The sequence below is a fragment of the Trichomycterus rosablanca genome, chromosome 3, assembly GCF_030014385.1.
Source record: "Trichomycterus rosablanca isolate fTriRos1 chromosome 3, fTriRos1.hap1, whole genome shotgun sequence".
Classification (NCBI taxonomy): domain Eukaryota; kingdom Metazoa; phylum Chordata; class Actinopteri; order Siluriformes; family Trichomycteridae; genus Trichomycterus; species Trichomycterus rosablanca.
In genome coordinates this window covers 23,246,801-23,260,419 of record NC_085990.1, presented here as the reverse complement: position 1 = coordinate 23,260,419, position 13,619 = coordinate 23,246,801, and the positions used below count along the sequence as shown (strand labels likewise).

General features: G+C 37.7%; 2 protein-coding genes across 5 annotated transcripts in view; both read right to left on the bottom strand.

Moving 5' to 3' along the window:
* Positions 1-3,954, bottom strand: part of spidr (scaffold protein involved in DNA repair) — a 62,455-nt gene extending 58,501 nt beyond the window's left edge. The window contains exon 1 of the mRNA XM_062991090.1: positions 3,884-3,954. The gene's annotated coding sequence lies outside the window, so the exon portion shown is untranslated. The remainder of the gene's footprint in view (positions 1-3,883) is intronic.
* Positions 3,955-5,874: 1,920 nt separating this feature from the next.
* Positions 5,875-13,619, bottom strand: part of mapre2 (microtubule-associated protein, RP/EB family, member 2) — a 65,232-nt gene continuing 57,487 nt past the window's right edge. For all 4 annotated transcript variants that reach the window (XM_062991084.1, XM_062991083.1, XM_062991085.1 and 1 more), the window contains 5 exons: positions 13,057-13,202; positions 11,770-11,986; positions 11,426-11,571; positions 10,588-10,746; positions 5,875-6,882 (listed from right to left, as the gene is read on the bottom strand). In XM_062991084.1, coding sequence (XP_062847154.1) covers positions 6,805-6,882; positions 10,588-10,746; positions 11,426-11,571; positions 11,770-11,986; positions 13,057-13,202 — 746 coding nt within the window. In that variant the 3' untranslated portion in view covers positions 5,875-6,804. The remainder of the gene's footprint in view (positions 6,883-10,587; positions 10,747-11,425; positions 11,572-11,769; positions 11,987-13,056; positions 13,203-13,619) is intronic.

Below are 13,619 nucleotides of genomic sequence, written 5' to 3'. Positions count from 1 at the left end.
CACCATGTTTCCTGTAGGATGATGATGTCAAGGTTTTTAATGTGTGTGTGGAAGTCAGTGTGTACGCTTTTTAATCCGAAGGCTGAGGAGCTCAGGCCTTGGATGTTCCAATTACTAACGGTAAGTGACATTGTGCAGTTGCAGTGTATAGTGTTTAAAATGAGATAAACTTTGTAAAAAATATCAGATTTTTTTTTGTTTTTTTTGTTTTGTTTATACATATGTATATACTTATGTTTATCTTTAAATATAGATATTTATATAACTGTATATATGTGCATATACATTTTGTTACATTTTTTCAAAGTGGTTATTATTTTGTCCAGTGTTTTACTTTAGTTTAGTTTATTGCAGATGTACTGTAATAATTGTCTGATCTCACCCATGTCGTTGTGTTGTGCTGGTCCTCTGAGGGCCTCAGCGTAGCTGCGCTGCGTTTCTGAGGTGTGGGTGAGGCGTTGCAGGGTTGCTGCTGGGGTTCTCTGTGGTTGGTGGTTCGTTGGTGTAGGTGCTGATCCGGTTGGTCCTGGTCTGGTTGGGTGGTTCGGTGGGGTTGGAAGGATTGGGGGGCGTCGAGGTGCTGGTCTGGAGTGCTGTGCAGGTCCAGTTGAAAACGGGTGTGTCGGTGGTCTCCTGATGGGTGTGCTGTGGTTCTGATGTGGTCGCTGTCCTGGTGTGTGTGTGGCTCCGTTTATTCCCTGTGCTGCAGTTTTCAGAGTTCTTGCGAATTCACTGATGCTGTGTTTGTTCAGGTGTACGTGGTCGTACAGGTGATGGAGCGAGATGTTGGTGTGGTGGGCAATGTGAATGTTAGAGATGTGTGCACATCCTCTGGTAATGTCCGTGTTTACTCTTTGTATTGTGTCTGGGTGAAAGTCTCGTCGTGGTAGGAGAGTAGATATTATAATTTTAGCATTTGGGAAAGTCTCAGCAGTCCTCTTTGCAGCTCTGCACACCATCGCTCCGACTCTCTCTTGTTCCGCCCTCAAGTCGTTTGTGCCCGTATGGATTATTATACACCTGGGCTCACCCAGGGTATTATTTTGGAGAGATGCGTAAACATCACGTGTCCTTGGACACCAGATTTTTGAGGTTTTTTGTCCTGGGAAAAGTTTCTCCATGTTTAAAAATTTGCCATTGGAGTCTATGAGAATGGCGATCTCAGTGTCTGTGTGGGACACAGCTGGTTGGTCACTTTGTTGTGGATGATCGTCCAGCTGTGTGGTGCGGGGTGTTTCCTGTGAGGTGCCGTCCTTTGGTTTTGAGATGCCAGAAGGAGGCTGAAGTGGCGTTCTGGGTGTGGGTTGTGCAGAGGGCCCAGGGGTGGGTTGTTCTGAGGAGGTGGGTGATGGTGGTCCAGGGGTGAGCTGGGTGGCGCAGGCTGTTGTTTCCAGAGGTGATGGAGATGTTTGTATCTTTGTTGTTAATTTTTCCATGATCTTGTCACGTTTGTGCATCTCCTGTATCAGTTTTGTTAGTTCTGTTTTGAGGATTGAATGTTCTTTCTCCATGTTCTCCCTGTAGTGTACCAGTTCAGCCTGTAGTGTTTCTCTCTCCTTTATTAAATTTTGGGTGTCCCTTCTCAGTTCCTGTACTGTCCTTTCCAGTTGTCCAATTTGTTCTTTGAATGGTTCTGGTGCATTATTGTTAAAAGTGTGTGCGAGGAACTTTGATCTGGGTGACGGTGGTGTGGAGGTGTGGGCTTGGTGGTGAAGTCGTGCAGGACTTCACACCTAGCTCGGTTCCTCTGTCTGAGGTGTGATTCCCACTGTTAGATGTGGAGGGGATCTTCACACCTGGTTTTATACTGGTCCTGTTGTTTTGTATTTTGTCGGAGGGGGACGGTGCCGGGGTGTCCATATGGCACAGAGTTTTGAGAGTTGGAAAAACCTCTTCAAACTTCTTCAGAGCCCCCTCACTGCCTTTTATTACCACAGATCCAATATGGTAGATGTTAACAATTAAAAGTTCTTCACCGTTTTCATAGATATGAATCTGCTGTCCTTTACCAAAGCCATTTTTGGTGATGTTTTTAAAGTAGGAGCAGATCGTTGGATGCCAGGTTTTCTTGTTCTCAGTGAAGAATGTTAGATTTGTGATGTTTTCTCCATTAATTAGCTCACAGTCTTTAAACAGGGTTTCTGGGTTTTCTTTCATAATATTAAGTTTGTATTCCTGTTTGTCCATCTTGGTGGTAAACTTTTTAGGGTAGTCAAAAGAGCGTGGCTTTACTACTGCTGCTTCTCCAGCCATTTTAATCAAGATATCAGTAGTTTCAATGAAGCTCTCTTACCCTGAGTGTTCACAAAGCAGGAAGATTTCTGTATTTAATCCAAATTGTCTCCTAATTCCTCGTTATTTCCTTCAGGTTTTGTCCTTTTTCCTTGTTGTTGATGTTTCCTCCTGTTATTCCTCTTTGTTGAATAATGTTCTTCCTCTTGTAGTTCACTTTGTCTTTTGTGTTGTTCCTCTTGTTCCTCTGTTTCTTTCCTTTTTAGCTTTTTATATTTTGCTGTTGTTTAAAGTTCCTAATTGTTATAACTTAAAATTTTGTTTGTTAAAATTTTTGCAAAAGTTTATCTCATTTTAAACACAAAAAACTGAAATAGTTCAGGAGCTCATCTTAAGCATGACCTCTCTCTCTCACTGCTCTCACACACACACACTCACTGCTGTCTTGATGTGCCCATGGCTCGAAACTATTAAGTAACGAAATAGTAACATATCGAATAAATTAGCACTTCGGTTTCATTCTACTTGATAAACGCAAACGAAGGATTAGCCCTACGCATGAGTGAGTGTATGGGTAATTTTACCATAAGTTTGTATTTGCAACAATTTTGTAATTAATGTGGAATTTAATTGGCATCCAATGTAGAGATGATAGAACAGGACTAATATGATCAAACTTTCTAGTTCTAGCACTCACTTGTTTATGGATCTACCAGAGCATCCAGGGTTACAGTAATCTAACCGTTAAAAGTTATAAACGCCTTCGGCTCGTGCCTGCGACCGAATGTGATGTTATTCGTGATAACACACTCCCTCTTGTGTTCTATTGCTTAAATACAAAACACCACTGTTGCAAATGCATATGTGACTTTCAAATAAATGCACAGCTGTTTTCTAATACACTGCACTTCACAAACAAATAGAACACGCTTTACAAATACAAACGCTGTTCCGCAAATGCCGTTTGTGAATCACGTGACTTTTGGCACCGTTCTGGCGCCGTGTGTCATTTAGTGTCAGATTTTCTCACAAATGCATCCAGACTCGTACAAATGCGTCGCACCTGAGCAGTAGGGGGCGCTGTGGTACACTTTTCAGCATTTACTGGAGCGGTCAAGCAAGCCTCCACTTCGAAATGCTCAATCAAATCAGCCCCCACATTGTTTGTGAAGATGTGCGCATATAATCTCTAATAATAATGAGAGAATTTTAATAACAGTTTAGAGTGAAAATAATAGAAATGTGACAAAAAAAAGTATTTATTTAGAAATGATACATCAGAATGGTCTGATACTGAGTGTAAACTACAGGTGGTGTACTATCATTATGAAGTGGAATTCCTTTTAATGACAATAACACTTTATGTAATCAAGATTATTCCATTTAATAACTAATAATAATCTAAATTAAAACGGAAGAGCTTAGATGACATTTTAGTTGACTTTAAATTTAAAGTAAAATCATTATATGCAGTTATTACCAACCCTTTTTTTTCAAAGTCTGAAGTTGTATCCCAAATACAATTTGCAGGAAGATATGGGTTTATTAATGTATTCATTTTTTAACTGATATATTTATATATTATTATAACTAATATAATAAAATTGACAATACTACCAATTCCTTTACAGTTGACAAGTGTAACTCTTACCTCTCATTTTTTCAAACAAAAGTTGAGAATATCCACAATTTTCTGACAGTTTCCCCTGTCATCTCTGTTTCTCCGCCTATCTCATCTCAATTTATTACCCAGCCTCTGTCTCAGTTCTCACCTGTGTCTCTTTTGGACCTATCTGAGATCTTAACAGGGATGCGAAGCTCCACTTGTGTTTTGGATCCTGCTCCATCAAAACTTGTTAAGGGTTGTTTTCCAGTTATCTCATCACTTATCACAGAGATAATCAATTCCTCTCTTAGTTCTGGCTCAGTCCCTCAATCACTCAAATTGGCTGCTGTTACTCCCATACTTAAAAAACCTGGACTTGACTCTAACATTATGAGTAACTTTCGGCCCATTTCCAATCTTCCATTTCTGTCGAAAATACTGGAACGTGTTGTTGCCTCACAGCTCAAAGATCACCTAAATTCCAATAATCTATTTGAATCATTTCAGTCTGGTTTCCGCCCCCAGCACAGCACTGAGTCAGCCCTCCTCAAAGTCACAAATGACCTTCTTCTTTCCTCAGACTCTGGACAAATGGTGTATGGTGTATGTACGTATTTGTTTTGATTATTTGTCTTATGTAAAGCGTCTTTGAGTATCTTGAAAAGCGCTATATAAATAAAATGTATTATTATTATTATTATAACTGATATATTTATACATTATTTTAACTGATATATTTATACTGATACTGATAGTCACGTTCACGTCGTGATTTTTTTAACCAGTATCGCCAGACGCTCTTAGAAGTCTTTCTGAGGTTCTAGATCTGAGGAATGTTTTAATGCTTTTATTTTTTTTCCTTATGTAAAACACTTTGAATTGCCACTGTGTATGAAAGGTGCTATACAAATAAACCTGCCTTGCCTTTACCGTAATGTTTAGTATGCGCACATCTTAACAAACAATGTGGGGGCTGATTTGATTGAGCATTTCGAAGTGGAGGCTTGCTTGACCGCTCCAGTAAATGCTGAAAAGTGTACCACAGCGCCCCCTACTGCTCGGGATGCGTTTGTGAGAAAATCTGACACTAAATGACACACGGCGCCAGAACGGTGCCAAAAGTCACGTGATTCACAAACGGCTTTTGCGGAACAGCGTTTGTATTTGTAAAGCGTGTTCTATTTGTTTGTGAAGTGCAGTGTATTAGATAACAGCTGTGCATTTATTTGAAAGTCACATATGCATTTGCAACTGTGTGCGTTAGATAGTCGTGTTTTTTATTTGTAGATCGTGTTGTGTTTGTTTACAAATAGTGTTTTTATTTGTAGATCGTGTTGTTTGTTTGCAAATCGAATCATATTTACAGAATACGTTCTGTTTATTTGCGAAGTTTTGGCACTAAATTAGCTCCATAGCTATGCAGTCATTTTGTGGTAAAACAACCAGGTTGTCTATGCCAATACCATAAGTTACTATTAAGTCTAAGGTATGTTTAGTGGCGAGCGGGTCCTGTTACATTTTGTGTAATACCTATAGTTTCTAAAATAGAATCAAATGCAATTTTTTTTATAATGAATATTAAAGTCTTCAACAATTAAAGCCTGTGCATCACCAAGAGAACATCATATACACAGTGAGCATGATGCTATTAACAGTTCTAAACATTAGTCAATTTTGGCACAAAACCTCCATGCCTCTGCTAAAAAGCAGAAGATGAATGTCACCTTTCATCATGACAATGGCCCAAAGCATACCTCCACAACAACAAAAGAATGGCATCATCATCAGAAGATCAAAGCTTTGGAATGGCCCAGCCAGAGTCCAAAACTAAATCCTATTGAAAACCTGGGGGGTGACCTGAAGAGGGCTGTGTCACTCCCTGACCAATCCTCAAGCGCAGTGCACTGGCACTGCATGCCACCCAGTGATTCCCGGGGAAGCCAGACACACTGTGACCATTACCAAAAAAAACAATAGAACTATTTGGTCATACGTAATGTTGTCAATATTACAAAAAACAAACAAACACATTACCATTTCAAAGTGACAGTAATTTAATACCTCAGGTTTGTCCACCACTATGAGGATAGCAGGTTAAACATACAAAACCACATAACATAAATTTATATTAAATATGTAAAAAGCAGGTCAAGTTATGCACAAATAATGACAACATGCAACACAGTTTGGGGAATGCATAATACCAAATACAGAGAAAAACATTTTCTATTTATACTTATTAACAATACATTACATTCCTTTTTTGTTGTAGACAATATTAACATACTGTGGTGTGGATAATAAATCTAAATGCAATGTTATGAAACAGTTTACAATGCACTAGAGTACTGGACTTTGACCAATTGTTCAGTGAAGAGACCATTAGTTCTGCTAAGACTGGTTTAAAATTATATTAAAATATCTTCATGTGGTAGATTTCCCAACAAACTAGTAAAAGCAAGTACAGGATAACTGTACTGTATAGCATAAAACAAAATACTTGGACATTATAATAATGTATATCTGACAGCAATTGTCCCAAAGGGATAACATCAAAGTGATTTTAATGGTTCTGTTTCTTATATAAAAGCAGATTAAGCATTAAAAGAACTTTTTAGAAAAGGACTTTTTTAAATTGTGATAGTCACTCATGACTAATTAGCTTAATATGTAAAATTGTATGACTAGATAAGCATCTGGGTTTAAGAAACTGACATTTGACAGAAAAGTAACAGCACTGTATAAAAAAAAATCTGTTTAGCCTTAAAATCCTCAATGTAAAAACTCTGCAAATGGGCTGGGTTTTTAAGAGATATACAGGGACGTGATTCAACATTCAAAGTTCTCACAAAACAAAAAATGCAAATGGCCAAAACAGGCAGTTCTGCCCTTAAAAAGTAAACAGGACTGAGGGAAAATTAAAAACAGCAATGTGTATGCATAAACGTATGTGTGTGTGCTGATGTTCAGTATTCATCTTGTGTGTCATCATGGACCTCTGCTTCCTGTGCAAGGGCCTCATGTTCTCCTTCTCCACCAGCCTCCTAAACAAACACAGATCACAACACATTATATACTAATCGAGAAGTAGCCAGAAAATAAACCAAGAAACATCTCTGCATAGCCAGAACAGTACTGCACATTAGGGTTGGGCGGTATTGCCGATTTTCATACCGTCATACCGTCTTCAGAAAATACTGCGGCATACGGTATTACCACGGGGGTAACTTTACACTGGTTAGTTTTTAGTTAAAGCTATTTGTTAAAAGTGCATGAAGCAGAACGCTGATTAAAATGCATTAAATGTTGTAATAGTTACACAGTGACGTGTACGATTAGTTATGCCTGTATTACAGAATTTAGTTCTATACGGTAAAAAAATATTAATGTAAACTTTGTGATTTCAAGTGAAAAACGAATGACCAAAAGTACACGGACCGTTCATCAAGGTTTGCTGGCTCCCCCTTTTCATTTGGAACGAATCCAAAATGCTGCCAAACTGCAGCAGTGGCATTTTTCTTCAGAACTAGTTCACTTACCTCACAGCTAACACTAGCCATTGTGGCTTTTCGCTTGTCTCTCCGTGTTATCACCTCAAACAGTGAGCACCCCCACAACCAATCAGTGAGCTCCAACCACCTACCACTCCCACCCCTCCCTTACTGTAGATGAGCGAATGTCTTAAAGTCTCAGTTGTGAAGGTAGACCTGAAGCAGAAATTTGGCGCTTCACATTTTTAAAATATCGTCACCATTTTTAAATACCGTTAACATTTTTAAATACCGCAATACTGGTATACCACAATACCGTCATACCGCCCAACCCTACTGCACATATTGTAAAATCAAAAGTTTCTGAACATCGCAATCAGACAAGTCTTTAATATGATCTGATATTTACATAACACGTCTCAGCAATGAATGTACCTCTTACTGCAGCTGTTTTATACACACAAGGGTATACTGATGCAATACTATACTACCAGCAATAACCAGCAAATAAATAATTAAAGAGTTGAATTGCAATGCCATCAGGATGCCCAAGAAAAAAGTCTTTTTTCCAGAGGTTGCATTAGAAGTTGACTCTAGTCATAAGTAATAGTAGTTATTAGGGATGTCCTGATCACGTTTTTTTGTTCCCGATACCGATCCCGATTATTAATTTTGATCCCGATCCGATACAGAGTCTCAAACCGATACTTGTATTTTCTAGATATTGTCTAGATAAGAACTGGATAATACTGTTCACACAGTGCACACTTCAAGTACATAACAGTTATTCAAATTAATCCAATGTGTATGTTTAACAACTAAATAGCTCTGCAGTGCTGTAGGGAAAAATGCTGCATCCAAGCTATTGGCTTAATGTTTTGTATTTTTACAAAATCAATCAAAATGATTGAGATAATTACAGTTTTACTTTAAACTTTACATTCGAAGAAAAAAAATCTGTTTAATGCAGTGATACACTAAAAATTTACAGAAATCTGTGTAGCAGCTTAACTTGAATATAAGAAAAAAAGTTACTTAAAAGCATTACAGTAAAACCTGAATACCAAAATAAAATGGAAAGGCTCTATTGTTATGAAGGAAAGCCAGTTTTTAAAGTGCTTGTATTTTGACAGTGGTTTGATGGACGTTTCTATGCGAAGTGAGTGTGTTTTGACCCTTTGGGGCTTCCATAGTGCATGGAATAGCGTGCTTGACTCTAGCTGTCCGCTATTCGGTAGTCAGTTATTAAAGTGTTCTGCTCCCGACAATATGTGAATATACTGTGTATTTATTTCTTTATTAAACGAGTGCATCACTACGTTGTTTTGTAAACCGGAGTGATCCTCGACTCACACACCATATAAACAGTAAAATTCTACAGTAATGAATGCTCCTACCGCCTCGTGAAACGCTCGCATTGCAGACATTACACGTCGCTGCTGGACTTGTTTCACTTTCCAATTTAAAGTATTTCCACACAGCGGACATGCTGATGTAAAACAAAAGATCGGGATTACGATCGGGTTTAGTAAAGCCGATTCCCATCAGTTAAAAAATGCCTTGATCGGCCCCGATCCCGATCTTTGAGATCGGATCGGGACATCCCTAGTAGTTATAAACATTTTTTTCACTCATTAGTTAAAATACTTAGGCAGCATACTGAAGCACTCTACCTCTACTGGCCTGCTAGTAGCACTGTCTTGAAATAAACTTTAAGAAATTCCTGTGGTTTGTGCACTAGGTACTATATATGTTACAAAATACATACTGTGTTTCAGCAGTAGCCCTCTTTTCCCCGTTTTGGCAAATGTGTCACATTAAATGATTTTAGATAATTAAACAGAACATACACAAAGGGAAACCTGAATAAAATCATTTAGTTTTTAACATCAATACTCTGCCCAAACTAAATTGCAATAAATGCTACTAAACTTTTTCTATAATTTAGTATTAGTCTTGCACAACAAAGTAAAGGAACTTTAGCCTGTTTCCAGCGAAACTGCCTGTTTCAGGACCTGCCACTGCATCTCTACTGAAGTCGTGGCCAAAAGTTTTAAGACTGACACAAATTTTGGTTTTCTAAAAGTGTGCTGCCTCAGTGTTTTTAGATCTCGTCAGATGTTTTTTTATGGTATACTGAAGTACAAGTTTACGCACAGACTAAGTGGTGACCCTTCTTGGTCAAGACTTCTGCAATTCGCTCTGGCATGCTGGATATCAGCTTCTGGTCAACTCCTGACTGATGGCAACCCAATCTTGTCTAATTAGAGCTTGGAGTTTATCACAACTTCTGTGTTTTTGTTTGGCCATCCACTTTGAGGATTTACCATCTGGGGAGCTTCCTGACCATGAACTCAAAATTTCAATGTTTTGTTCACCTGAGCCACTTAGTTCACTTTTTTAGTATCACTTTTGCCTTGAGACATGGTGCTCCATCATGCTGGAAAAAGCATTGTTTATAACCAAATTGCTCCAGGATCATTGGTTAAAGTTGCTCTTGGAGGATGTTTCGATACTATTCTTTATTTAAGGCAGTGTTTTCAGGCAAGTGAGCCCACTCCCTTGGATGAGAAGAAACCCCACACATGAATGGTAGCGTTCACCTTTACTTCTCTGGACAATCACTTTCAAATGTCCCAAACAGTCTGAAGGTGGCTTCATTAGAGAAAATACCGCAGTCTTCTGTAGTCCAAACTCTGTACTTCCTGCATAAATCCAGTTTGTCCTTGATATTTTTGTGGCTTCTTTGCTGCCCTTCTTGACACCAGACCATCCTCCAAAAGACTTTACCTTACTGTGCATGCAGACTCACTCACTCCTGCCTGCTGCCATTTCTGAGAAAGCTCTGCACTGTTGGTGAACAGACCCCATATCTGAATCCTTTTTAGGAGACAATCCTGGCACTTGCTGGACTTTCTTGGGTGCCCTGAAGCCATCTTCACAGCAACTGAATTGCTCTCCTTAAAGTTCTTGAAGATTTGATAAAGGGTTGATTTGAGTCTTTAGGTAAATCTTACAAGCAGCAAATGCCTTTAACTGTAAAGCCCATTTGATGCAACGAAATGACTGCACATTTCCTTGGAAGCAACCATGAATAACGAAAGAAGACAATAATTTCAAGCACCACCCTCCTTTTAAAGCAACCAGTCTGCTCTTCTATTTTCTTCTTTATTTACCCTTCCTAATCTTGAAATCACAATTTCAGTTAAAAACAAGCAATATCTACGAAAATAATTAAAAGAAGTAGGAGAAACTCACCTGTTCATCTGTGGAGTACAGCACCTCCATAATTCTATCTACAAAGGCTCCATTATCCTGGCCTTGTTCTTGGCAGAGCAGCTCCACCTCCCGCAGTTTTCCAAAGTAGAAGTCCCGTTCCTTTTCCGCACCCTCCAGCGCCAGCTTTAATGTGTTTAGCTGCACACAGACCATCAAGGGTGAGATAACAATATTCTGGGATAAAAAGCATGCTATAAACAGTTTAGCTTCCTGTTTCAGTACAGCAGTTTTAAGCTGGGGGGGGGGCTCATGTAAATTTTAAGACTAAACAAAAAGTTAAAGTACATGACATTCTCACATTATTTTAAGTAAAGAGGCGTACGATGTTGAACAAACTACATGCCAATGTAAATGCATTATTAAATATTACAGCCATTTACTGTATATTACAATATACAAATTCAGACCATGCAAAATGTTGTATGGCTTTTGTTATTGCTGGATTACCATAGGAAGGAGTAGGGTTTGTGACATTTTTGCATATTCATAAAATTTGGGGTTCCTGCATTTGTATGTCACCCCTTCCTCAGTGTTTTTTTTCTTCTTTTAAACCATCATACAAAAAAGATTGTTTTTAAAATAAATTTATGTATACAACACACCCAATGAAAAAACTGCAAGCCCCAATGATTCGTAACACAATTTCTGATAATTCTGCATTTAAGGAAATTTGTTTGTTTTTCATAACGCCTTGCTTAATCTGGCGAGTTATTTTCAAGGCATGATTGGTTTTTCGTATAAAAACTTTAGGGAAATTTAAATAGAAATAGACATAGAAATATGTCAGTATAATGTTAATAGGGTTTCTGTTGTTAACCTGTTCATTAAGCTGTGCTACTTGAGCCTCTAGTTCCTTCTCGCCCTTGGCAGGGGTTGTAGGCATCACAGGGACCTTTTTGGCAGAAGAGGGCCGCGAGGTTGACGTGGATGATTTGGGAGTTGAACTTGATGATCTAGTAGCTCCTGGTGACATGTTGCAAATGGCATTGTTAGTCATTACATACAAAAAATTAAATGGATTGTCAATAGCAACAGCCAGAAAATGATTTAGTTCTTAGGAGTCAAGCTGTTAGTCATTGTTTGACTATTATATGTTATAATCTGGTTACTAATATGAGAAATAAGAAGGATAAATAAATCAAAATAAAGGGAACAACTAACCTGCTGTGGGGGAACTGGCAGCATGGTGCGACTTTTTTGGCAGATTGAAGATCTGTTCTCCAGGATCTGGGGGAGGAATGGCATCCTGGCCCTGTCGTGCCTCCACAGGGTCATACTCTTTACCATCATAGTTAGCGTCAAAGAACTTTTTAAACCACTGAATAAAGTCCAGATTATCTTGAAATCGACCCTTGACAAGTTTCTCTACTGGAATTATCTGCAAAGTAATTTTGCAAGCAAATTACAACTTTGTTTTAATTCATAACCATACAACAAAATATAATAACTGTGTAGTTAATTTGGTCTCTACAGATCTAATTCTAAAGATGTTGGGACTAAGGGTAAAATGTAAATAAAACAAAGTAGTGATTTGTAAACTATGTAAAACAATTGTCCTTTACAGATATTTATTAACAAAAGTTAGATATAATCATTAATATTATGAACTTTGGGAATCAACTTATATTTACAAAAATAAATAATTTGATACCTGCAACAAATTGGGACAGGGCAAACAAAAACCAGGATTGCTGTGAAATGTTAAAAAAAATTTGGTGATGAAAACAGGTGATGCTGTCATGGGTATGAAAACAGCAATAACAAAAGGCTCAGTTGTTTATGAGCAAGAAGGTTGAAATTGCCACTTTACAAAGAAATGCATGAGCAAATAATAGAACAGTTTATAGACATTTCTTCATGCACATTTGCTAAGAATTTAGGGATTTCACCATCTACAATCCAGAATGGTGTTAAAAGAGGGCAAGGCTAAAAATATTAAATGCATGTGATTTTTGATTTCTCAGACAAAACTGTATTAAAAATCAACACACTTCGGTAATGTATAGCAATGTGCCTTTAATATAATATTTAAAAACCTTGCCAGTAAACACAGTTTTATTGATGCATATACAAAGCAAGAATCTACAACCCAAGGAGGAAGCCATATATCAACAAAATCCAAAAATGCTGCCAACTTTGCCAAACTGAAACTCATCTGAGATGAACTGATGCGTAAGTAAGTAAAGTAAGTCCACATTTTAAACTGTTTTAAATTTAAGTTCTCCAAGCCAAAAAGAAAAGTAACATCCTGATTATTGCCATCACACCAATGCATGTATGAGTAACCAAAGGGCATTCAAATGCACCCCTCAGCATTATTGGTGCCTTCACAGATGTACATGACATTTTCAGAGACATTCCTCTTGTAGTTATACAATTTACATTCTGCATGTTACAACAGTGTGGCTTTGTTGTAAAAAATGAGCAGGTCTTTTGGCCTTCTCTTACCTTATCTACATTCATTCTCTTGAATGAAGCCTGAAGAAGTTTAAAGTTGTGAATGTATTCGTGCTCTAGCTTCGCCTGAAACTTGACCTTCTTTAGACTAATGCAGCCAGGGAAAAGCATATCCATAAACTGGCAGTAAGCTGCACCTGCAAAAATATTTTAATACATTTTATTACACTATAACTTAAAAATTAAACAATTAAAACAAACAAATTTTATTTTAAAGTCATGCTTTACACTTTGGGTACATTCATAAAAGAAACAGGTTACAAGATTTATCAAGTTTTTTTTAATGGCAAACAGTCACAGACAATTTTGTATTTCTAATTTACTTTACCTGCATGTCTTTGGACTGTGGAAGGAAAAAGTGTATATGAATCATAGTGCTTTAAAAAATTAACTGTTTGGTACTGTTGTATTTTAACCTATGCTGATTTATAAAATGTGTCCAACCTTGTCATGACTTACGTTATGCATATGTTTCTAAATTGTATACACATTTGCCAGGTCCGGTGGTGTACAGCAATTTCAATTTTTTTTTGAAGAATCTGAAGGTGTTCATC